The following is a 26,825-nucleotide window of genomic DNA, read 5'->3' on the forward strand; positions in this document are numbered from 1 at the left end:
TGTGTAATTTACCTCTGCATGCCATTACATTGGCAGTTTAGCTCAACAAATGCAGATCTAATGACATAGAGAGATAAAAGATTTCATGTTAAGCGAAAAAGGAAATCCATGGTTCTGCCAAAATATCAAAATCAGTTTAATTATATTCAACTATTCAGTAAAACAGGAAATATGTTGCAGTAAAATAACTTATTTTGAAAATAAGATTTTAAAGAAGATGCACACAATTGAAACTGCTCTTGTGGTTTTTTAACCCGATGCAACTGTCTGATTGGATTAAAGCCTTAGACAGAAATACAACCTGTGTTTAACTGTGATGTCAGTACACTGTCACATGTCAGCATGCCAGTGAAACTGCAAATTCTCTTGAGAATGCACATGAGCCTCGTGGTAGTTGATTGTCCTGTTAAATGAAGCTACACACCTGAAAATGTTGTCACCTTGGGAACGGAAAGACAGGATATATATTTGTATACTTGAAGCTGGAAAAGTGACAGGTCAGCAGCCTCTTAGTGCTATCAGCTTTAAAACAAACTAGGTCCTTCTCTTCTTCCAACGGCTGTCGTTGGGGTTGCCAACTTGCTGGTTGTCTTCCAACTCTTTGATTCTCTGACGCAGGGCCTCAATCTGCTCGGTCTTCTCTTCCTGAAAGAACTGCAGCTTCTAAAAGGACAACGAAGCACAGTTACAAGCTTGCACATCCTCCACAAATGCAAAACTGTCCTCCTTTGGACCTGATCGTACAAAAAAAACCGAAGCAATGTTTCACATTAGAAATAATGTAAATTCAATTATTCTGTCTGATACATCCACAAATATGAACACAAAACACATTTTAAAGAGAATAATTGTGGTTTTACATGCAATACATTTAATTAAATAAACATTTAACATTATCAGGAGCCTTGTAGACAGCATCTTCACACTTTGCTATGTGTTCTTTCTTGAATTCAATAGTGTTTCTCAACTTCGTAATCAGAGTTTTGGCACTAGTAGTAGATCCAAGACTGTGCCCTCACACAAATTTATTTATGCAATCACACACATACGCAAGACAGTGCTTTACGGCACGAGTCACACTGTCATGAATCTACAACCATGCTGCAGTATGCTACTACTCCTAACTTTCTTTGGTGGCTTGTTTTGCAGTCATACTCAATAAAGAAGAACAGAGGCTGAGTCACCAGTGCATTTGTTTGAGCACTTGGTTCCACGGGAATGATACGCCCACAGGAATGGTACGCGGGCAACAGGCTGGGTTTGTTACCCAGAGTGTTTGGCTGTACGATAACCAAGACGGTATAGAAAAACCGAAAACTTTCTTGGAAAACCATATCATATGAAAGGTACATAAACATGTGATGACCTGCAAAAATTATTTAATTTAATGATTAGCATTGTCTGTTCACTGTACTTCACATGCTAGAAATCAAACGTTTTCCTTCCAGCATTGCTTTGGTTATGTTTATGAGGCTGGACAAAGGCCCGAACATACTGTCCTTTTGGGAACAAACTTTCAGTATTTTTTTGAGGACATGAACATGGTTTTACATATAGCGCTCACCCTCTTGAAGAAATTATTTGCATTGTTGTTGAAGTCATGTTGTTTCTGCTGCTGCTGCTGGCTCCACTGAGTTGTATTCTGAATTCTGCCTAACTTTGCACCAAACTGTAAAAAGCAAAACAAAACACACTATTTAGCCAAGCGAGTATCAAACCAAAAACCAAATGCAACACAAATCAATTCAGAAATTATTTTCAAGAAGGTTCCATAAATGTTACTTATCATTTAGAGAACATCAAGGAGATTTGCATCCCTGTCATTGCCATGGCAACCCCTCATCGCCTGAGACACATGTTGTTTCAGCACTAAAATTCCTGTTGAGTGCTTGTACAAATGTTGCCATATAATCAGCTAATTTGATGTGATGTTATTGAGTTCACATTTCAGCATCGGCAAATATACTTTTGTCTGTTTTAAGTTTGTATTTACCAAAGTGGCTTAAAGAAAGATTACACCTGAGGGGGAATCCTGTAAAAGAGCACACATCCTTTACTTGTCAACATTTGTATTAAAAAAAATAAGGAACATTCTTCAGAAAATGTTTATAAATTCCCCCCGACTGCCAACTGCCGATGCAGCATTTTTCTTGCAGTTCTTCCATTCATCCTTGTTCTACCGCTTGTCCCTCTCGTAATCACAGGGGGACTGGAGTCTATCCCAGCTGTATTACAGATAGACAAGCATTCAAACACTAGGACAACTTTAGTGTTGCCAATCGACCTATTCCCAGGTGCATGTCTTTGGAGGTGGGAGGAAGGGGAAGCCAGAGTACCTGGTGTGAAACCTACAGTCACTGGGAGAAAATGCAAACTCCACACATAAAGATCCTGAGCCCGGGAATCTAACCTAGGACCTTCTTCCTGTGAGGCGGATGCACTAACTATTGCACCACCGTCTTGCAAATATACAGGAAAATTCTTAAATGGGAAGGTAATGGCAAAGAAAGGCAAAATACGGTAGTTTCTCAGGGAAAACTGTAGGGTTAATGAGACATAGACACAGCAATTAAATATCCCCATTATATAGTATAGAAGCTCTCTCACGAAGGGTTGTCCCGATACCAATAATTTAGTACCAGTACCAAACTGTACATCGATACTTTTGCAAATGGGAAATGGTAAATGGGTTATACTTGTATAGCGCTTTTCTACCTTCAAGGTACTCAAAGCGCTTTGACACTATTTCCGCATTCACCCATTCACACACACATTCACACACTGATGGCGGGAGCTGCCATGCAAGGCCCTAACCACGACCCATCAGGAGCAAGGGTGAAGTGTCTTGCTCAAGGACACAACGGACATGACGAAGTTGGTCGAAGGTGGGGATCGAACCAGGAACCCTCAGGTTGCTGACACGGCCACTCTCCCAACCTCGCCACGCCGTCGCCCAAATAACGGGAACTACGAAAAATGTCAATATTGGCTGTATTTAACAGAAAATCTTACAATACATGAAACATATGTTTCCTATTGCACTCAAAGAACAATTTTACAAGGTTAAAATATTAATTAAAAGGCATTAAACACATTGGGCTTCTCTTGTTGCACTCAAAGTACAATTTACAATTTTCCATATTAAATATAGTCTGCCATAATCAAGGATTAGGTTAGAATAGAACAGAAAGTTTATGGTTGCCACTCCTGGTCTTTGCTTTAAGAAAAATAAAATTATTAGTAAGTACTAATAACACAACTATGGATAAATGTACATTTATAAGCCATGTAGCAGGTAAAACACACATTTGTAAAATATACACACAAATTGTAGGAATTTGTTACAAAATTCAGTCATTTCACTTGAATTAGGTGACGCTAATAGGGCGGTTTTAACTCCGCTAATATTTGGCATAATGCCAAGCAGCTCTGTGCGCTTCTACGACATGTGCACAACAGGGGACCTGGTTAACTTATGCGTATGAGTAGCGTATGCCTGTTTGCGAAAATGGCAATGTGTTGGCTGAGTGACGTCGGTGAGTGAGTGGGCAAGTGAAGAGAGAGCGCGGTACCTTCTGCACTGCGCAGTAGAATGATGAATGGGTCCGGTTGTGTCCTGCAAAACTAATAATACAGCAACCAGATTGTCACGAATTGGCGGCCTCGTCATTCTGACCCGAAAGCGGAGCTTAGCAGACCAAAAGGTAAAGTGAAGGGTGTTAACCCCAATGAAACCATCGCCCTTGGAGGGAACGTCTCCCCTGTGCTCCTCGACTACTGTCTACATGGGAGCCAAACAGCAGGAAAGGTGTAACAACATTATTACCTGTCACTCGTTATAACTCCTTGTGCAGATCTGAATGCTTATTATTTAAATGTTTACCTAAGTTTGAAGCAAAGGTGGTATTACTAATCGTCACGTTAAGCGAGGCGTGTTTTAAAGCAGAACTTGCAGCGCGGCGGCTCTCTGTTTAAAGCGCCACCTTTTATGTTAGTTTTGAAGGCCAAATATCTCCATATTGCGCTTCACGCACCCTCTTTATTAACCAATAGAATTGCCGTTTAATTGTCATTCTTCCTTTCCACGATGTTATGGCTTGCATGCACTTTGTGTGTGTGTTTTGACACACTCAACATCATGCGCCTCGGCTCTGTAGTCACCGCCGCACAGCGGAATTTGAATCAAAGAACAGTACGGGTATTTTTCAAAGGTAGTATAGTACCAATTTAAATTAATTAGTATCGCGGTACTTTATTAGTACCGGTACACCGTACAAACCTACCATGTGTGTGTGTGACAACTTTTATTTTACCTCCATTTGCAACTTCAACAGCTCGCTTTGGTGTTTTTTCTCCTGGTCCTTGAGTGTCGTTTTCATCTCCTCCAGATCCATGGCCTTTTGCTCCAGTAACGTGTTCACTTCGGCCTCTTTAGCTTTCACTGCGGTAACAGCCAGCCCAGCCAAATACAGGAGAAAAGGTTGAAGGTTTGAAATGATTATATCGTTAATACAGATAACATATACAGTACAGGCCAAAAGTTTGGACACACCTCATTCACAACACAACTTATGCTCCCAACCCCATTGATAAAGCAATAAATTCCACTAATCAACCCTGATAAGACACACCTGTGAAGTGAAAACCATTTCAAGTGACTAGCTCTTGAAGCTCATCGAGAGAATGCCAAGAGTGTGCAAAGCAGTAATCAGAGAAAAGGATGGCTATTTTGAAGAAACTAGAATCTAAAACATTTTTTTCAGTTATTTCACCTTTTTTTGTTAAGTACATAACTCCACATGTGTTCATTCATAGTTTTGATGCCTTCAGTGACAATCTACAAGGTAAATAGTCATGAAAATAAAGATAACAATGAAATAAATAAAAATGTACTGTATCTATTTCACACCTTTTTTAAACCACTTATTCTCTTTGGATGAGCTCACATGGAATAGATAACCCGTGTCACTAGACGATCACAAAACATTTAAAGACAGACAATTACCATTTACACACACTTCCAATCACACAACCAGTACTCCCATTAGAAAACATTAAGTCAGTCACGGGGCATATATAATGTAGACCAAGGGTGTCCAAATGTTTTAATACAAGGCCCAAAAGTCAAAGGATCTAGAGACCAATTGGAAAAACAGCCTGCACCTGAGCTTTGAGATACAGATGACTAAGCATACAATGTTTCCTGCAGGACTGTATTTTACGAGCGGATGTGTTCTATAATTGGACGCTGTTGGGAGAGACATAAAGGTAGCAAAATACATGTTAAGAAATACAAATGGTTTTGTGGTTGACAGATGGAGGACCTATATCAGAACCTGCTGCTCGCTGAGTAATTGATAGTGATACCTGTGACTAATAATATAAAGTTAATCTATGTGCTTTACTACTTCATTGAAAAGTGTATAAGTGTCAAGTTTTTAAACTATAACCTCACAGTATATAAAAAAAATACAATACTGTGAAATGTTAAGTAAATGGCCTGTATATGTATAACGTTTTTACTATATCTGAAACGATACCCAAAGCATATTTGTAACAGTGTTAAAGTTGTTTATACGGCCACCCTCAGTGTGACCTGCATGGCTGTTGATCAAGTATGCGTTGCATTCACTTATGTGTGTGTAAAAGCCGCATATGTTATATGACTGGGCCAGCACGCTGTTTGAATGGAGGAAAAGCGGACGTGACGACAGGTTGTAGAGGACGCTAAAGGCAGTGCCTTTAAGGCACGCTCCCAATAATGTTGTCCGGGTGGAAATCGGGAGTCTCCCGGGAAAATCGGGAGGTTGAAACCGATACCGATAATTTCCGATATTACATTTTAAAGCATTTATCGGCCGATAATATCGGCAGGCCGATATTAGCGGACATTTCTAGTTGTCAACATCACTCCATAGCAAGTCCCTACTGGAAAAGGCCCACAATAACCAAGTTTATCAAAGAGGTGTACAGCATGTGTGCATTATAAGTGATTTAAGATAGTTTTGTTAATCAACTTAATAAAATCTACACAATTAAAGGAAAAATTAAGGGTAAAACTGACAAAAGTGTTTTTGGTGGCCTGAATTAACAAAAGGAAAAAGACATTGGCGTGATCACGTGAATACTTTATCATGAACTCCTTTATTAGCACATAAAGCCTCACATACTGTACGGATGTGGCTCAGATGGTAAGAGCTGCCGTCCAGAAAATTGAGGGCTGCTGGTGCGAATCCAGTTTCCACCATCCTAGCTTACCACCATATATTTGTGAATGTGGACTGAATAAATGATGAGTTTTGTCAGTTTGTGAAGGGTTTTCAGTGTCTACAAAAGTGCTATACAGGTATGTAAATCTAATGCATAATTATGATTTTTTTTAAGCACAGTGAGAAAACCTTGCGGTGTCGGATATGGTCACAGTTGCCTTACATAATTGCACAGCGCCTCAAAACTTGATCAAAATGTGCAATATGAATCAACAGCAGAATGTTTATTGCGACTATATTGTCTCAATATATTCCATCTACCAGGCGGATGAGCTATTTTAGTGCAAGTGATATATTTACAAATAGAGGTTTTAACAAAGTGGGGACGATTATTAAGAGAGATGTTTACTCTGAGTGTGAGCTCTTACATTGATGGAAAGCCTCTGTGTGGGCATCCGCCACCTGCCTCCTGCACTGTTCCATGACAGACTCTAGCTCCCTCTTGTGGCTTTGTCTCTGTACTTTTATTTCACTGAGCAGTCGTTGGTTCTCAGCCTCCCCATCCTGAAAATATAAAAACATAACATTAATCATACATGACATGGTCTAGTTTACATACATACATTTGCACAATTCAACACACCTGAAAACTAGTAGGAAGAAGCAGCTTATTTATTCCTAACCCTTCTCCATGTCCATTAATGATAATTCATTTCCCGACAATATTTTTCTTTCACATTTTGCCATTTAAAGTTGGTTCAATTCCTGTGTGTATTTGTCAGCATTTTTAATGCAAGAAACAACAAATAGAAAACGTGTAGCAATTAAGGTACAGTAGTAAAAGGTGTTGACAAAATAAATACTAATAAGCAAATATGAGTTAAAAACAAAATAAAACAGTATATAGTCTCTGCAATGTTAAAATAAATGAAGCAATAAAGATGTTAACATGAAGATAACAAAATAAATACAATTAAAATCATAGAAATAAGATAATAATTAACAGAATACTTATATAAGTCTAGAAAAGCACCCAGACAGCGCAGACATCGGCCAGGCGCTATTTCCCAAAAGTAAAGAATCCTTAAAAAAATTATTGAATGCAGGATGTGATCTAGATCACCCCCAAAATCGAATTAGTTGTTCTGAAAGTTTAATCAAAAGCCACCCATAACATTTTGAGCTGTGTTGCTAACTATTTGTTTGTCAGTCACTTCAAAAACAGGATGCAAGAAGGTTTACTCTTTGCATTGGTCTAATCACCCGGGCATGTTTGTTTTCTAGCGAAATTAAACAACGATGTAAACCCTCTTGTCAGTCATCCACTGTCTTTGTCTCTGTGAGTGGAGGTAGGTCCGCCAGCATACACACAAAGAGAAGTTGAACCTCCTAACAAAAACGTAAGGTAACATAGTAAAAATTATCAACATCACTCTCAACATCTAATCACCTGTTTCATTTCCTGAAAGTTTCATCAAAATTTGGGCATCACTTTTTTAACTACCGTATTTTTCAGACCGTAGGGCGCACCGGATTATAAGGCGCACTGCCGATGAATGGTCTAGTTTTTATCTTTTTTCATATATAAGGCGAACCGGATTATAGGGTGCATTAAAGGAGTCATATTATAATTTATTTCTAAATGGAAAACATCCATCCATCCATTTTCTACCGCTTATTCCCTTTGGGGTCGCGGGGGGCGCTGGAGCCTATCTCAGCGGGCGGAAGGCGGGGTACACCCTGGACAAGTCGCCACCTCATCGCAGGGCCAACACAGATAGACAGACAACATTCACACTCACATCCACACACTAGGGCCAATTTAGTGTTGCCAATCAACTTATCCCCAGGTGCATGTCTTTGGAGGTGGGAGGAAGCCGGAGTACCCGGAGGGAACCCACGCAGTCACGGGGAGGACATGCAAACTCCACACAGAAAGATCCCGAGCCCGGGATTGAACCCAAGACTACTCAGGACCTTCGTATTGTGAGGCAGATGCACTAACCCCTCTGCCACCGTGAAGCCCAAATGGAAAACACTTGGTCAAAATATCGCATAGATTATGTTTTACAGATCATCTTCAAGCCGCTTTCTGACAGTCGCTTCAGGATGCGCCATATTTACGTGGCTCACCTTCGGCAGCGTCTTCTCACCGTCATCTTTGTTGTAGCGGTGTAGCGTGCAAGGATGGGAGTGGAAGAAGTGTCAAAAGATGGAGCTAACTGTTTTAATGACATTCAGACTTTACTTAAATCAATAACGAAGCAGCATTATCTCACCCAGAAAAAGACAACACCGGAAATGTGTCCTGTGATAAAACGTCCGACCGGAACTCTCAAAAAACTAAAGTTTCTTGGGTGAATAATGTAAACTCACTACACCGGTATGTTTTAGCGCTTTCATGGCGAGTTTACAGACAGATAGAAGTGAGAACTTTACACTACTTTATATTAGAAATGGCAACAGCGGAGGATGAATGTCCCATAACAAGAAGATAGAGAAAAAGAAGAAGCGCAATTTTTCAGGATTTATGCAGATCCCAAATACAGATCAGCAGGTACCAGAAGGTAAGAAAAGTTGCTTTTGCATAATATTGCGAAACAAAACGACAGATAATATGTCTTACCTTACACCATAATAATACTCGTATGTTGAAGCATATCAAGCTTACCAAAGTCGTACTAAAACATTTTGATGGATTTTTGAGCGCTGTGTGTAATGTTCTAAATTTTCTAAGTAACATATAAAATGTTGGTGTTGTTTACCTGTGTCATATTGCCATTATAGTGCAGTCTACACGTATTTATAATGTTTGACTGCCATCTACTGGTCACACTTATCATTACACTATGTACCAAATAAAATTGCTTCGAGGTTGGTAAGCAAAACCAGAATTATTCCGTACATTAGGGTTTTAAGGCTCACTGTCGAGTTTTGAGAGAAAAAAAGGATTTTAAGTGCGCTTTATAGTCCGGAAAATACGGTATGTTGTAAACTGACTATCAGACGGATAAACAAACCCCAGAGAATGGTAGAGGTAATACAACTGTCAAGTATGTGCGTGTTTGTTTTGTTCATCTGTTGCTACAAAACAGGCTGCAAGAGAATCACTCTCTGCAAAATTAACTACAGACAAACAACCCCTAGAAGTAATAAATGTAAACATTTTGCCCGAAACACAACTATTTATTTCAGTTTCCTTTGTGTAAAATAAAAATCATGTTAACGTCTAAAGAAAATATCAAAATCTATGGTTTGGTTGGTATGCACGAATATGACCAACCTCGCAGGAGAAATATCCAACAAGTGTTTCAAATGTGAGCAATTTAACATTCATGATACATATAATATATCAGTATATATTATAAACTGCATATATAATATGTAAATATTACATATATGTTATTTTTTATATTGCTACTATGGTAAATTTTTTTGTCTACTTTATACCTTTTGTTTTAGCCCTCTTTTTGTGCCCTTGTGTGCATTATCCTTTCCATCCCATGTAACTGAGCTACTGTGTCGAACAATTTCCCTTGTGTATCAATCAAGTTTGTCTCAGTCTAAGTCTAAGTCTATTTTAATTTACTTGACTAATTAACGATTGAACAATACTGTACGTATAAAGGTTCAGTTTTAAGGTTCTGTATGACTCCGTATGACTCAATGCATGACTACACCAGAGAAATTGAACAAACTGGAGGATTTTTAATGGGATTGCATTAAATATGTTTTTAAATAAGGCAAAAACTTAGTTGTTAGTCCTTACCTCTGATGTTCTTTCAATCTTTTTTCTTAGGTCGGCCGCATTTCTCTTCAACAACTCATTCTCCACTAGAACATGAGAAAAGGGTCGCAATGATTAGTCATCACCCGTGTTTTTCAGAGTGGAAATGAACATGCACAAGTCAGCCACTACAACAACACCGGAAGAAAAAACAGAGAAGGTATGGGGAACCTGTTCACCCTAACGGCGTCTAAAACCCGTATAGTTTTCTCAATCTGAAAAAAGGGCTTTGCTTCTCATGACAGTAAGTCTGTTATGCGAGAACATTTCAAGCGGAGGCATGTCGAACATCTGGAGCAGTGATTCTCAAACTGTGGTACGGGCTCCAATTAGTGGTACGCCAAATCATCACATAATTCAATATTCAAACACAGTGTTACCGATCAAACTTTGTAATGTTACAGTGGTCAAAAATATCAAATATACAAACCCTGTTTCCATATGAGTTGGGAAATTGTGTTAGATATAAATATACCGGTAAACAAAATACAATGATTTGCAAATCATTTTCAACCCATATTCAGTTGAATATGCTACAAAGACAACCTATTTGATGTTCAAACTGATAAACATTTTTTTTTTGCAAATAATCATTAACTTTAGAATTTGATGCCAGCAACACGTGACAAAGAAGTTGGGAAAGGTGGCAATAAATACTGATAAAGTTGAGGAATGCTCATCAAACACTTATTTGGAACATCCCACAGGCAAACAGGCAAATTGGGAACAGGTGGGTGCCATGATTGGGTATAAAAGTAGATTCCATGAAATGCTCAGTCATTCACAAACAAGGATGGGGCGAGGGTCACCACTTTGTCAACAAATGCGTGAGCAAACAGTTTAAGAAAAACCTTTCTCAACCAGCTATTGCAAGGAATTGCGGGATTTCACCATCTACGGTCCGTAATATCATGAAAGGGTTTAGAGAATCTGGAGAAATCACTGCATGTAAGCAGCTAAGCCTGTGACCTTCAATCTCTCAGGCTGTACTGCATCAACAAGCGACATCAGTGTGTAAAGGATATCACCACATGGGCTCAGGAACACTTCAGAAACCCACTGTCAGTAACTACAGTTGGTCGCTACATCAGTAAGTGCAAGCAAAAACTTTCCTATGCAAGGCGAAAACCGTTTATCAACAACGCCCGAGCTCATCTAAGATGGACTGATACAAAGTGGAAAAGTGTTCTGTGGTCTGACGAGTCCACATTTCAAATTGTTTTTGGAAACTGTGAACGTCGTGTCCTCCGGACCAAAGAGGAAAAGAACCATCCGGATTGTTATAGGCGCAAAGTTGAAAAGCCAGCATCTGTGATGGTATGGGGGTGTATTAGTGCCCAAGACATGGGTAACTTACACATCTGTGAAGGCGCCATTAATGCTGAAAGGTACATACAGGTTTTGGAGCAAAATATTTTGCCATCCAAGCAACGTTACCATGGACGCCCCTGCTTATTTCAGCAAGACAATGCCAAGCCACGTGTTACATCAACGTGGCTTCATAGTAAAGAGTGCGGGTACTAGACTGGCCTGCCTGTAGTCCAGACCTGTCTCCCATTGAAAATGTGCGGCACATTATGAAGCCTAAAATACCACAACGGAGACCCCCGGACTGTTGAACAACTTAAGCTGTACATCAAGCAAGAATGGGAAAGAATTCCACCTGAGAAGCTTAAAAAATGTGTCTCCTCAGTTCCCAAACGTTTACTGAGTGTTGTTAAAAGGAAAGGCCATGTAACACAGTGGTGAACATGCCCTTTCCTAACTACTTTGGTACGTGTTGCAGCCATGAAATTCTAAGTTAATTATTATTTGCAAAAAAAAAATAAAGTTTATGAGTTTGAACATCAAATATCTTGTCTTTGTAGTGCATTCAATTGAATGTGGGTTGAAAAGGATTTGCAAATCATTGTATTCCGTTTGTATTTACATCTAACACAATTTCCCAACTCATATGGAAACGGGGTTTGTACTTGTTAAATAAAACCTATGCCTCGTTTTTAATGAATACTTAGATTTACTCCGCTACTGTATTTTAATGTTGGTCATCATGGTGGTACTTGGAAAGTCAAGTGATTTCTGAGGTGGTACTTGGTGAAAAAAGTTTGAAAACCACTGATCTGGAGGATGAGGACTCCAACTCTCCTGGGTAAGATAGTTAGTTTTTTGTGTGGCTGGCTCACAACAGAGAGGCAGAGTTGTGTTAAAATAGCGTAAACAATCATTTTAGTTGAAGTCCACCAGCTAAACTTTGTCTATATACATATGCCCAGCTTTCTAACCACATCTTTATCACAAAATGCTATTTTTTTTACAGGAAGCTAGATAGCTTTGGTGTTTGTTTTATTGCTGCTATTTTGACCAATTGATTGAATACTTGGTTTTTATCTGAACTGTTCTTGTCCTTGCTTTTAAATGGACCATAGTTTTGTGTTTATTTTTGTAGCAGCATAATGAGTAGCACGGTGACAGTAGAATAAATATTTCTAAATGAAGTAATCATCTTTACTGTAAAGTGACATAAGCCTAAAAACATCTCAATTTAAAAGCCAATTAGAGGCACTAAATATGTGTGTGCTTCATAATCCGATTTGACGACTAATCATTCAGATAGTCGAGGATCAGTCGACTGTTAGAATAGTCATTAGTTGCAATACAATTGCTATACAATGTTTGAACACCATTCGTAATAAAGAAATGAACAGAAATTAACCTCTTTCACAAGCTACATATCTTTGACTAAGCAATGCATTACTACTAAGTATAACAACTTAACAAGTGTACCAGAGTTACAGTTACCTCTGAGGTTGCACTGCTCTTGCAGAGTCTGCTGCAGCGTGTTCACAGTGACAAACAGAGTGTCTCTTTCTGAAAGAGTTCATCAAAGGCAAGAGAAGAAAACAATTACATTAGCCGGTTGGTGCAGAATACATTGACCACCCTATTTACATTATCGTATTGTTTGTAATGATATAATGTTGCGGGTATTTGACAATTGTGAAATGTATTATCGAGTTATCATTTTGTTTTTATTAATGAAACATTTAGTCTGTTCAACATGCATGTAACTAAAGTCCCTAAAAATAAAAAGGCTATATTTTTCAACAAGATTTGTATGTTTTCCATTGTTTAAGTACCTCCTTGGGGAACGGTACCGGTTAAAATGTAAATGATACCCATCTCTGTTGTTGCAGCTAAAACTTACGAGTTACATTTTGCACAACGTTCAAACACTTTAAATCAAATACTATCGTATTTTCTGGACCATAGAGCGCATTGCCGATAAATGGTCTATTTTCTATCTTTTTTCATGTATAAAGCGCAACGGATTAGGGCACATTAAAGGAGTTATATTAATATTATTTTTTTCCAAATTGAAAACTCTTTCTTGTGGTCTACATAACATGTAATGGTGGTTCTTTGGTCAACATATTGCATAGATTATGTTTTTATGTTTTACAGATCATCTTCAAGCCGCTTTCTGACATTCGCTTCAGGATGCGCCGTTTTGTGGCCGGTCTTATTTACGTGGCTCACCTTCAGCAGCGTCTTTTCTCCGTCATCTTTGTTGTAGCGGTGTAGCGTGCAAGGACGGGAGTGGAAGAAGTGTCAAAAGATGGCGCTAACTGTTTAAATGACATCCAGACTTTACTTAAATCAATAACGGAGCAGCATCTCCTCATCCGGAAACCACAACAAGGAAATGTGTCCCGTGAAAAACCGTTTGACCGGAACTCTCTGATAACTAAAGTTCCTTGGGTGAATAATGTAAACTCACTACACCGGTATGTTTTAGTGCTTCCATGGCGAGTTTCCTGACAGATATAAGTAAGAACTTTACACTACTTTATATTAGAAATGGCAACAGTGGAGGATGAATGTCCCATACCCAGAAGATAGAGAAAAAGAAGAAGTGCAATTTTTCAGGATTTATGCAGATCCCAATACAGATCAGCAGGTACCAGAAGGCAAGAAAAGTTGCTTTTGCATAATATTGCGAAACAAAACGGCAGATAATATGTCTTACCTTATACACACACCATAATATTACTTGTATGTTGAAGCACAGTACAATCCATCAAGCGAAGCGGCTTCATAGCTTACCAAAGTCGTACTAAAACATTTTGATTGATGTTTGAGCGCCGTGTATAACGTTTTATATTTTCAATGGAACATATAAAATGCTGATGTTTACTTGAGTCATATTGCAGTCTACACGTATCTCTTGTGTGTGACTGCCATTATATTGCAGTCCACACGTAGCTCTTATGTTTGACTGCCATCTACTGGTCACACTTATCATTACACTATGTACCAAATAAAATAGTTTCGAGGTCAGTAAGCAAAACCAGAATTATTCCTTACATTAGGCGCACGGGGTTATACCGGTAAGCGCAATGTCGAGTTTTGAGAAAAAAAAAATGATTTTTTTGTGCGCCTTATAGTCTGGAAAATAGGGTACTTACTGTACAACCTTTGGTTAGTTTTTCTGCACTTTGTTGATATTCAGTCTCTCACTGTCCAAATAAACCTAAAATACTACTATGGAGTGTTCATGTAAACCTACAAAAGCTATAGCAGCTCAAATAATATTTTATACATTTTGTAGTGGTACCTCAACTTACAAGTGTTTTGAGATAAGGCTAATTACCGTATTTTTCGGACTATAAGTCACAGTTTTTTTCAGGTGCGACTTATACTCAGGAGCGACTTATGTGTGAAATTATTAACACATTACCGTAAAATATCAAATAATATTATTTAGCTCATTCACATAAGAGACTAGACGTATAAGATTTCATGGGATTTAGCGATTAGGAGTGACAGATTGTTTGGTAAACGTATAGCATGTTCTATATGTTATAGTTATTTGAATGACTCTTACCATAATATGTTACGTTAACATACCAGGCACGTTCTCAGTTGGTTATTTATGCGTCATATAACGTACACTTATTCAGCCTGTTGTTCACTATTCTTTATTTATTTTAAATTGCCTTTAAAATGTCTATTCTTGGTGTTGGGTTTTATCAAATACATTTCCCTAAAACATGCAACTTATACTCCAGTGCGACTTATATATGTTTTTTCCTTCTTTATTGTGCATTTTCGGCCGGTGCGACTTATACTCCGGAGCGACTTATACTCCGAAAAATACGGTATTATGCTTTAAAAGGGAGCTGCACTTTTGGGGAATTTTCTCATTATGGGAGACAAGAACACGCATGTCATTTTTTAGAGAAGGGATTTTAAAGATGATAAAAAAAAACGCTTAGGAGATGTGGCTAATGGTAGTCACCGTTGAAGCCTTCAAAGCCCTCTAAAATAACTTCAAAACCCTCCATCAATGTTTTATATACATGCAGCAAGTATATACTGTATATAAGTTAGTACCAGACACTTTCATAACAATATGTAATATGTACAAAATTTACCGTATTTTGGTCATTTTATAAATTGCCGGAACTGGCTTCCTTGGCACATATATTTCCGTTTCCATAGCAGCGCACTTCCGACTTCCGGCAACAAATGTGTTTTCCTACTTCCGGAAACAAAAGGCGTGTGTGTTTAAATCATGGCAAACTTGGTAATAGACAACAAATACGGCTATTTTTGGACACATGAGGATTCACAACCTTATAATTTTTGAAGATGGGAGATTAATCAATGCTTCTACAATCGAGCACGAAGAAAAGGGTGAAACTTTGGAGCGGACGGTAGCTGAGAGAGTGAGATCGGCGTGACTTTGACGCTGCAAATGTGGAACTTGGAGCCATGGTATTATGACATAAATGGAAAAGCTTCAAATATTGGTCTCCTCACTTCCCAAACTTTTACTGAGTGTTGTTAAAAGGAAAGGCCATGTAACACAGTGGCAAAAATGCCCCTGTGCCAACTTTTTTGCATTGTGGTGCTGCCATTAAATTCTAAGTTAATGATTATTTGCAAAAACAAATTAAGTTTCTCAGCTCGACCATTAAATATCTCGTCTCCGCAGTCTATTCAATTGAATATAAGTTGAAAAAGAATTACAAATCATTGTATTCTGTTTTTATTTACGAATTACATAACGTGCCAACTTCACTGGTTTTAGGTTTTGTACATTATTATTACATTGCTTCATAAAACTACTATAGATGTTAATGGTACATTCTATTGTGATGTTTTTTTATACCATATTTATTGTCTAAAAGTTAGTTTTTCTCTTAAATGACATTTTATATGTTAAAATTATGATTGGGCAAGCACCAATCAAATTGATTCCAATTAATTTTGTTGTTTTAGAATGGCCTTCCCAAAGTCCTGACTTAAATGTGTGGACAATGCTGAAGAAACAAGTCCATGTCAGAAAACCCACACATTTAGCTGAACTGCACCAATTTTGTCAAGAGGAGTGGTCAAAAATTCAACCAGAAGCTTGCCAGAAGCTTGTGGATGGCTACCAAAAGCGCCTTAATGCAGTGAAACTTACCAAGGGACATATAACCATACTTGCCAAACTTGAGACCTCAAAATTCAGGAAATGGGGGGGGGGGGGGGTTTAGTGCTGCAAGGGGTTCTGGGTATTTGTTCTGTTGTGTTTATGTTGTGTTACTGTGCGGATGTTCTCCCGAAATGTGTTTGTCATTCTTGTTTGGTGTGGCGCATATTTGTAACAGTGTTAAAGTTGTTTATATGGCCACCCTCAGTGTGACCTGTATGGCTGTTGATCAAGTATGCTTTGCACATTATGTGACTGGGTGTTGTTTGTATGGAGAAAAAGCGGATGTGACGACAGGTTATAGAGCATGGGTGCCAAACTCTATCGCCCGTGAGGCGATATCAAGTTAACACTAGAGCTGGCCCGCTGATCATATATAGCGGCGGTGCCGCGGTACACCGCTAATTCTCATTCTTGCCAAAACGTCCCGGGAGACCCCCAAATTTCAGTGCCCCTCCCGAGAATTGTAACGTCCCCTTTTCGTCCAGCCCAACGAGTGCTGGCCCAGTTACATAATAAGTGCGACTATGGCACGCACACAGAAGTGAATGCAACGCATACTTGATCTTCAGCGATACAGGTTACACTGAGGGTGCCAGTATAAAAAAAACTTTAACACTGTTAGAAATACACGCCACACTGTGAATCCACACCAAACAAGAATGACAAACACATTTTGGGAGAACATCCGCACAGTAACACAACATAATATGAAACATTAAATCCGTGTTGCAGTCTGCAGGTGTACCTAATGTTGTGGCCCAGCAGCGACTGCAGCACAGAAATCATATTTCATTCATTCACAACTCCTCCAACACGAACATTATTGTTTTTGCACTTTTGGCTTCTTTTTAAATAACTTTTTCAAATAGATTCAATCTTGCACGTGGAAACTTTAAGTGTGGGCTTTAGTTGATATAACACTCCCGTCGGGAGGTGCATTCTACGCCGGGGGTGCATTATCCGGCACAACACCTGAAGAGTTAGTACTGCAAAGGGTTCTGGGTATTTGTACTGTTGTGTTTATGTTGTGTTACTGTGCGGATGTTCTCCCAAAATGTGTTTGTCATTCTTGTTTGGTGTGGATTCACAGTGTGGCGTATATTTCTAACAATGTTAAAGTTGCTTAAACGGCCACTCAGTGTAAACTGTATCGCTGAAGATCAAGTATGCGCTGCATTCACGTGTGTATGCGTACAGAAGCCGCTCATATCTTGTGACTGGGCGTGCACGTTGTTAAAAGGGATGAAAAGCGGACGTGACGTCAGCTCGTAGAGGACGTTGAAAGCAGTGCCTGTAAGGCACGCCCCCAAGACTGTGTAATACGAGAAATAATGACTGATGAACACCTTCGTTCGATAATGAGGGTTGCTTCAGCTCAAAGCCTGAGCCCCGACATTAATGAACTAGCATCCAAGAAAAGATGGCAGGTATCTGGCTTGGGCACATCAGATTAGATCAGTGTGTTGCAAACTGAGCAGTTTAAAGTCCTGATTGGTTGGTTTATTCATTGTTATTTGATTTTCAAATTCATTAGCCTGTGGAAAAAGTTGATGTTGATATTTATCTCTGAAGGCTGCAAATAGAAAAGAGGCATTCAATTTATATTTAAATTGTATTTGATATGCCATTGATATTTTTTTATTTGTATTATTATTTGAAACTCGATTTTGCATGTCACTATAAAGTTACATAAGCCTTGCTTGTTCAATATTCAATGCACAAATTGTTTGGGTATCTATTAAAAGGTTAATTTGTTCAACCTTGGCCCATGGCTTCGTTCAGTTTTATATTTTGGCCCACTCTGTATTTGAGTTTGACACCCCTGTTGTAGAGGAAGCTAAAGGCAGTGCCTTTAAGGCACGCCCCCAATACTGTTGCCCGGGTGGAAATCGGGAGAAATTCGGGAGAATGGTTGCCCCGGGAGATTTTCGGGCGGGGCACTGAAATTCGGGAGTCTCCTGGGAAAATCGGGGGGGTTGGCAAGTATGCATGTATCCAAATCTTAACATTGCTGTATGTATACTTTTGACCCAGCAGATTTGGTCACATTTTCAGTAGACCCATAATAAATTCATAAAAGAACCAAACCTCATGAATGTTTTTTGTGACCAACAAATATGTGCTCCAACCACTCTATCACAAAAAAATAAAAGAGTTGTAGAAATGAATGGAAACTCAAGACAGCCATGACATCCTACTGTGGGTTATTATTCAACAGAAGCTTTAAAAAGAAACAACATAGACTCACCTTCATTCACACGTTTCTCCTTACTCTCATAGAATTTGACGAGTTTATTGGCATCCTCCAACATGGTCTCCAGCAGCTCGTTTCTGCCATTTAACGCTGTCATTTTCTGTTTAAATTGACCATAAACATGTTTGACAAGAAACATCATGGCCGCCGTCGTGTGCTGTACTCAAAAAGCATATTTTTACCACACCATTTTTAAAGCGTTTATGTACAACGTGCAACTCGATTAATTTAAAATAGGACATCGTTGAGCAGATATAAATAGAGTAGACATTTAAAAGATTAAGGGCTGATTCGTCACGATTGATTTCACATTGTGAGACGAAAGTTAAACATTACCTGTTCGACGACGGCAAACTCCTCTACGAATGTGTCAAGATTAACGCCGTTTAATTGTGCCATTTTTGAAACAATAAATTAAAATTAGACTTTACAATTGGCGGTGTGAGCAACTAAGCTGACAAGTTATCAATTTAATGATAGTTACGGCTGCGGACACATCCATCAGCATCAATAGTAAAAGAGCAGTATCATTATGAGAGTCGATACTAGAGTGTGATGAAATCGATATTTTTCTTTTCTTGTCTAGGTTTATTTTCACAAACGTATCTGTGTTTTTTGTTGTTGTTTTGCACTGATTGTTGTAATTATAAATGGTATTTATGAGGTCTTTGTGACAAAAAGTCAAAGAATATTTACATGAGGGCCAACAGTAGTTTTGCACAATTTAATTAGTTCCTATATCATTACAATGTCTTAACTTTTTTTGCCTCACTGTTTTATTATACCAAATGTCATATTGATAAGTTTTTTCAGATAATGTATATCATTAACAGGAACACAGTGTAAAGTAACTAAATCATTGAGATCATGTCTCAGTGAAAAGTGATTGGTGGGGTAATATATATATATATATATATATATATATATATATATATATATATATATATATATATATAGTAAAATAAAAATAAAAAAATAAATAAATATATATATATATATATATTCCCCCAACAATCACTTTTCATTGAGACAAGATCTCAATGATCTACTTACTTTACACTGTGTTCCTGATAATAATGTACATTATCTGAAATAACTTATCAATATGACATTTGGTAAAATAAAACAGTGAGGCCAACAATGATATCTTAATGATATTAGGAACTAATTAAATTGTGCAAAACTACTGTTGGCACTCATGTAAATCCTTTAACTTTTTGTCACAAAGACCTCAAAAGTACCATTTATAATTACAACAATTAGTGCAAATATTATACATATATAGTACAGTTTGGGCACACCTTATCCTCATTCAATCCATTTTCTTTATTTTCATGACTATTTACATTGTCGATTGTCACTGAACGCATCAAAACTATGAATGAACACATGTGGAGTTATGTACTTAACAAAAAAAAAGGTGAAATAACTGAAAACATGTTTTATATTCTAGTTTCTTCAAAATAGCCACCATTTGCTCTGATTACTGCTTTGCACACTCTCGGCATTCTCTCGATGAGCTTCAAGCACACCTGTGAAGTGACAACCATTTCAGGTGAGTACCTTTTGAAGCTCATCGAGAGAATGCCAAGAGTGTGCGAAAAAGTAATCAGAGCAAAGGGTGGCTATGTTGAAGAAACTAGAATGTAAAACATGTTTTCAGTTATTTCACCTTTTTTTTGTCTAGTACATAACTCTACATGTGTTCATTCATAGTTTTGATGCCTTCAGTGACAATCTACAATGTAAATAGTCATGAAAATAAAGAAAACGCATTGAATGAAGAGGTGTGTCCAAAATTTTGGCCTGTGCTATATATATATATATATATATATACATATATATATATATATATATATATATATATATATGTATTTATAAGTATATATGTGTATATATGTATACATATGTGTGCATTGATATATATATATATATATATATATATATATATATATATATATATATATATATATATATATATATATATATATATATATTATACAGTACATCAGGAACATTTCCTAAATAATTCATAATCTAGGTGTCATTATTTTATACGTAGTAATTACAATTAAACAGCCATTGCAAACTGTCAGTTAAACTAAGTCATTTAGTATTCCAAAACAGCAAGTATATGTCGCCTTTTATTAAAGACTATTTGGAGACACTTACAGAGTTGAATATTTGTTTACATTGTTTGAGGATATTTCGGCAACATTTGAAATAGACTAGTTTTTTTAATTTTACCAGACACATTAGGTATATTTACGCAAAGTATCGGTGACAAATTTTACTCGGTATCGGATTGGAAAGAAAACCAGTGGTATCGCACTATAGTGCTATATTAATAAATGTATTATGAGTCAAACCCTTCATGTATTTATACACATCAGTGTCTTTTAAGCGTTTACTTACACTCATTTGAAATGTGATTTCTTACTTAATCTACCTTTACTTCAAATCAGTAGAGTACTGACAAATGTCAAAATTCATGAGCTACAGCTTCCAATCACAGTGACCTAGCTGACTCAAGTTACTTTAAAATATAAATATAGCTCATAACTGACCAACATTTTAATCATGTTAATTTCAGGATTGGTGTGGATTAATATCGATTAATAACAATTGGTGTATAAATCAGAAGCTTTTTATTGTGGCTGTATAAAAAAATGTACTGTAGCGACACTGAATGACAAGCTTTTGGGTATGAAGAAGTGCACAATCTATAATATATTTACATACATTTCTGCTTAGGATAGGGAATACAATTAATTACAATACAAGAGTGAATTGGACTGAAAAAAGGGATAAACAAGTCGTTGTTTGCTGGTTAATTTACCTCAGGGCCACCAGAACTAAATGTTAATTCAATTCCCTTCTTGTTCCTGAAAAATACACATCCTTAGGGGTAGAGTGATGTTTGAGTAAGGTGGGGTGGCGGCAGGACAAGCATAACCTTCTATTTTAGGTGAGCTGACATTCAACACTGAGGCAGTCATCAATCATAAAGACTGTTTTAGATGTTTGTCAGAACAGTTTTAACTTTGGAGAGATCACCCTCGGTCAACGGTTCAATACTTTCCAAAAGGTCAAGGGTCAGATAGCTGTCCGGTGTGGGCATGGCCTTGGAGATTGTCAACTGGGTGTCAGGTATTGAGCTCGGTGTCAGCAGGAGGCTGTTTTGCCTGCCAACATCCTCTACCATTGTATAGACCGGAGCAGGGGAAAGCGGGGATGTGGGATTTGTAAGGGATTCCTGATAAGGCTTCTGGTAGTCCACTGATGACGAACACGGCACAGAAGCTAAGTCTCCCCCCGTCGAGCACATGTCATTTGTATTATTCGAAGAAAGCGATTGGCTCATTTTCCTTGCATTGAGCTCTGAGGTGTAACCTCTGTCTTCTGTAGATAGCAGAAGCTTCAACTCTTTCTGGTCCTCCCTGTTTTCAGCAGTTTGGTTTTCTTCAACTGTGTTTTTCTCCACCTCGTCCTCAGGTGACAACAGCACCTTGCCTGATGCCTTTACCTCACTCACCTGTGTATACAATGCCTCTCTGACAAGGGATGCTAAAGAAGGATCTCCCGGTGTGGGGCTTTGGCTCTCAGAACTGGGTCTGGCGGTGGCCTGTTCCTTATTGCAGGCTGAGTTTGGGATGGGAGGGTGGGAATGCGATGTTTCCGCATCACTGGAGGGATCCGGATCACAGCAGCTGGCATGACCCGAGTCGTTGTCCCTAAAACTGACGGAAAGACGCGAACAGTTGGAGATCAAGGAGCGGTCCATTAGGCAGTCCGTATCCAGGTTTGTCATTCCGGCATTCTGTTCCTCAATGTCCAGATCGATGAATTCCACCCAGGGGTCATTGGTGTACAGCTCAGGTCTCAGATCAGGTGGGGAACCCAGAATCGATGTCAACTCCTTCAGCTTTCCTTTCTGTGAGATAAAAAAAAGCACATTTGCCATTATTAAATGACAACTTTTGATTGATAACCATATATTCCAGTATAGGGCAGACTGGGGGTGTCACAGTTAGTTTTTAATTGGCCCTCAGCATATTTGTTAAAATAAAACCAGACAAAAGCAAAAATGGGAAAAATAGAGAACTGAAATGTTGATACATATAATTAATAATTAGGGATGTGTCAATCGATCAGCCAAAAGTATCGACCAATTTCTGTTAAAAATCACGATTAATGCCAAACACAAATGCTGATTGATCCCTTCTGGCTGATACTCTATCTATTTTTAGTCCCCCGGCTGACAAGTGGCTAGCAGCTAATTATATGTCTCCATACACAGTGTGGAGTCTCTCCCCTCAGATAATAATTATCACCTCCATTACAGCAAATAAACTCCAATTCTTAGTATCGTAAGTATGCTGAACATGTTACACACGGAGAGCAAGCCAAGAGCTGGCATGCTAATAGCTAAGCTAGCTATTAAACAACACCTAGCTAACTTTAAACAACACCAAGAAATATGTGCTTAGTGAGAAGTTGATGGTAGATGTTGCTTTTGTTTAGTTACTACTATCGATGTTGTTTTGATCAAACAATTGTGTAAAAAAAGAAAATAACTAACTTGTTTAAATATTGGGTTGCTACTGTTTGACTGTTACCATAAATAAATTCAAACATTTACATTTAATACATTTGATCGCTATCGATATCGGCCAATCACAATCAGGGATGATCGGTATCAGACTCGGCGGCATAAAACCCTGATCGGATTGTCTCAACTGATAATACTGCAAATGTTTGTTTTTAGCCTTTTTACCAAATGGCATCTGACTTTGTGGAAGTAGTGTACATTTGTGATTCCAAACTATCTTGATAGCAACCTTCAGACTGATACTACTGCGACGCTTCAAAAGGAAATGTTAGAAAATATTGGTCAAAGCAGCAGTTATTTCAAGATTGGACATGGATGGATACCTTGAGTAGCTCAGAGTCAATTCCTCTGATTTTAGGTCCCGGAACAGGTGGTAGAAGAATTACCATCAGCCTTGAGTGAGCAAAAAAAGACATTTTCACATGTAAAATGCACTTACATATAATGATATGTATATACATGAATGTATTAATATATGGTGATGCCCGGTGATGGGCAGTAACAAGCTACATGTAGCTAAGTCACGTAGCTTAATTAATTTTCTAGTAGTTTCGCGGTAGCTTAGCTACGTTTTTAACAAGTAGCTTTTCCTGTAGTTTATCTACTTATAAAGGCCATGTAGCTTGGTAGCTTACATCAAAGCTACAAGCTACAAAGAGAGAAAATAGAATGCGAATCCAGGCCCCAAAAATATGGAGAAATTACAATGACCTGGATAAATGAGAACATCAAAGACAATCCATGATGATTGGTTGGTGTTCGTATGACGAGTCACTATTGGCTAAGGTTAGGGCGAAACATTACGGACTGGCCAATCAGAGGCAAGACAAGGCGGGTCATCGAAACCAGTAAGCAAACTAATAACACATGACGAGGAGGGAGTCGTAGACAGAGGGATGCTTCAAGCTGACTACTCAACAAAAGTAAAAACATACTTGAAAATGGCAGAGGGATTCTCTTTTGCAGATTAATTTTTTTCTTGAGTGATGAAGATGACGTACAGGAAACCCGCAATAATGTCCTGAGTAGAGATGTCCGATAATGGCTTTTTTGCCGACATCCGATATTCCAAAATTGGCCAGCTCTTAATTACCGATTCCGATATCAACCGATACCGATATATACAGTCGTGGAATTAACACATTATTATGCCTAATTTTGTTGTGATGCCCCACTGGATGCATTAAACAATGTACCAAGGTTTTCCAAAATAAATGAACTCAAGTTATGTAAAAAAAATGCCAACATGGCACTGCCATATTTATTATAGAAGTCACAAAGTGCATTTTTTTAAACATGCCTCAAAACAGCAGGAATTTGGGACATGCTCTCCCTGAGAGAGCATGAAGAGGATAAGGTGGGGCGAGGTAGGGGGGCGCGGGGTTGAGGTGTGTGGGGGGGGTAGGGGGGAGTGTATATTGTAGCGTCCCGGAAGAATTAGTGCTGCAAGGGGTTCTGGGTATTTGTTCTGTTGTGTTTATGTTGTGTTACGGTGCGGATGTTCTCCCGAAATGTGTTTGTCATTCTTGTTGGGTGTGGGTTCACAGTGTGGCCCATATTTGTAACAGTGTTAAAGTTGTTTATACGGCCACCCTCAGTGTGACCTGTATGGCTGTTGACCAAGAATGCCTTGCATTCACTTGTGTGTGTGAAAAGCCGTAGATATTATGTGACTGGCAGTGCCTTTAAGGTTTATTGGCGCTCTGTACTTCTCCCTACGTCCATGTACACAGTGGCATTTTAAAAAGTCATAATTTTACTTTTTGAAACCGATACCGATAATTTCCGATATTACATTTTAAAGCATTTATCGGCCGATAATATCGGCAGTCCGATATTATCGGACATCTCTAGTTAAGAGTAATGGACCACTCTCAGTTACAATAACATTGATATTATACATGTGGGCCAATATATATAAATGTTGTTAAATGTAGCTATGATGTAACAAGCTACTTTTTCCCGTGTAGCTTGCTACAATTCTCTTTTACTGTAGCTTAGCTACATTTAATCTGGAGTAACTTGTAGCTCAGCTTACTACATTTTCTCAGTAGCTTGCCCATCACTGGTGATGCCCTGAATCATCTGCCTTTTTATATATTTTTTTGTGAAAATGTTACAACTGGAAGTTCAAACAAACAAAAATCACTTACTTTTCCTGCTTTGAAAAGACCACCACTATCAGGAGGGCCATTAAGCACAAGGTACCAAAGGTGAGTAAAGCCACCAAAGGCAAATTTGATCCTGAAAAAACAACAACATTGTATTATGCACTAGTTGGTAGAAATATTGGAGGGTTCAAAAATGCATTTTTTTCCCATTGGGTGGGTCATTTATTTGACTTCTTGTGTGTACACGTGTGCAGTATCTGTCAGAATAATTGTATGCGAGTTATCACAAAACTTTGTGTTGCTATGAGATCCCGGCGAGCAGACAAAAGCTGTCTTTGATCTTACCAATCAAAAGGCTTGTGTAGGAAGCGACATGAAGGTGTCGGTTTCTTTGATGTATTGTTAATCCACAGGAAGATTTTGTCTTGACCCGAGATCTACAAAGCGGAGAGAAATCAGGACCTGATCCCCCTCCAGGCACCTTTTCTTTGAACTGTTTTGTAACTAAAGACGACGGCTGTTTATGACCCCCCTTCCTTTAAAAACAGCTGTTGCCATGTAATCAGGGAAAATCTTTCGTCGGAGCGTGGTGGAAGAGTACAGCCCAGACGTTTCTCCTCAATTGAGCTAAATTGAATTCTGTCTCTGTTTAATTCCTTGCTTCTTTGTCTGTTTAATAGATGCCATCAGTGTTTGAACCTGACAGTATCTCTTACTGTACTTACCCCATACACATAGATTGCTTTCAATATATCAAAACTATCTGTATGTTTTAGCCATATCTATTGGAGTCATAATAACACACTTTTCAAATATGCTGTAAAAAACAATACCGCTGCCCCCCTGACTGGGACCAGGATATATGGAATGATGTGGATGATGAATGAATGTACTATACACATTTACATTGTCAGTGTACTGTAAAACCTATAACAGATGTGTTCTTTTAAGTCGCTAGTTATTACCTGCAGTTTGAACGTGGATGAATATCGAGTCACTGAACTCTCCGAACTCCTTCCCACCGTGGCTTTTAGAGCGGGCCCGGATTTCATAATTGATATTACTTTGAAAGCCATACAGGGAGTGACGTGTGCTTTTTACAAGCTCGGACTGTGGTAAAAAGAGACAAATAGTAGTGAACATCAAGAAACAATTATGTTGCATTCAAATCAAGTGACAAAAACATTTATAGGTTAGCATAAAAGTAACGACATACATTTCTTAATAGAGATCCATCCTTATATATAGTACAGTGTAACCCCCTGAAGTCGACATCTTTGGTTGTCATTAGTTGCTAGAGCTAAGTTTTTGTACAGTCACACACCTTTCTTCTGGTAGCTAACAAACCTAAATACAAAAATGAAATGT

At 38.3% G+C, this 26,825-nt stretch overlaps 2 protein-coding genes across 4 annotated transcripts in view; both read right to left on the reverse strand.

The window, feature by feature from the left end:
* Positions 1-120: 120 nt before the first annotated feature.
* On the reverse strand, positions 121-19,267 carry LOC133619643 (coiled-coil domain-containing protein 152). Its single transcript, XM_061980803.2, has 8 exons — positions 19,071-19,267; positions 18,729-18,834; positions 12,796-12,864; positions 9,979-10,043; positions 6,638-6,773; positions 4,314-4,441; positions 1,565-1,669; positions 121-663 (listed from the first exon to the last, which is right to left on the reverse strand). Exons 1-8 carry the CDS (start codon positions 19,131-19,133, stop codon positions 535-537), a joined length of 801 nt encoding a protein of 266 aa, XP_061836787.1. The 5' UTR covers positions 19,134-19,267; the 3' UTR covers positions 121-534.
* A 2,096-nt stretch (positions 19,268-21,363) lies between these two features.
* Positions 21,364-26,825, reverse strand: part of ghrb (growth hormone receptor b) — a 52,404-nt gene continuing 46,942 nt past the window's right edge. For all 3 annotated transcript variants that reach the window (XM_061980797.2, XM_061980796.2, XM_061980800.2), the window contains exons 6-9: positions 26,423-26,567; positions 25,500-25,590; positions 23,670-23,739; positions 21,364-22,668 (exon numbers count right to left, since the gene is read on the reverse strand). In XM_061980797.2, the coding sequence (XP_061836781.2) occupies positions 21,751-22,668; positions 23,670-23,739; positions 25,500-25,590; positions 26,423-26,567 (1,224 nt within the window). In that variant the 3' untranslated portion in view covers positions 21,364-21,750. The remainder of the gene's footprint in view (positions 22,669-23,669; positions 23,740-25,499; positions 25,591-26,422; positions 26,568-26,825) is intronic.

Source organism: Nerophis lumbriciformis, linkage group LG20 (genome assembly GCF_033978685.3).
Source record: "Nerophis lumbriciformis linkage group LG20, RoL_Nlum_v2.1, whole genome shotgun sequence".
NCBI lineage: Eukaryota > Metazoa > Chordata > Actinopteri > Syngnathiformes > Syngnathidae > Nerophis > Nerophis lumbriciformis.

Excerpts from the sequence above, each read along its gene's own strand:
- LOC133619643 (XM_061980803.2), bottom strand. The coding sequence starts at position 19,133 with ATGGCACAATTAAACGGCGTTAATCTTGACACATTCGTAGAGGAGTTT. Across the intron at positions 18,835-19,070 it reads AGTTTGCCGTCGTCGAACAG|AAAATGACAGCGTTAAATGG; the intron begins GTAATGTTTAAC and ends CAATTTAAACAG. Across the intron at positions 664-1,564 it reads CAAATAATTTCTTCAAGAGG|AAGCTGCAGTTCTTTCAGGA; the intron begins GTGAGCGCTATA and ends TTGTCCTTTTAG.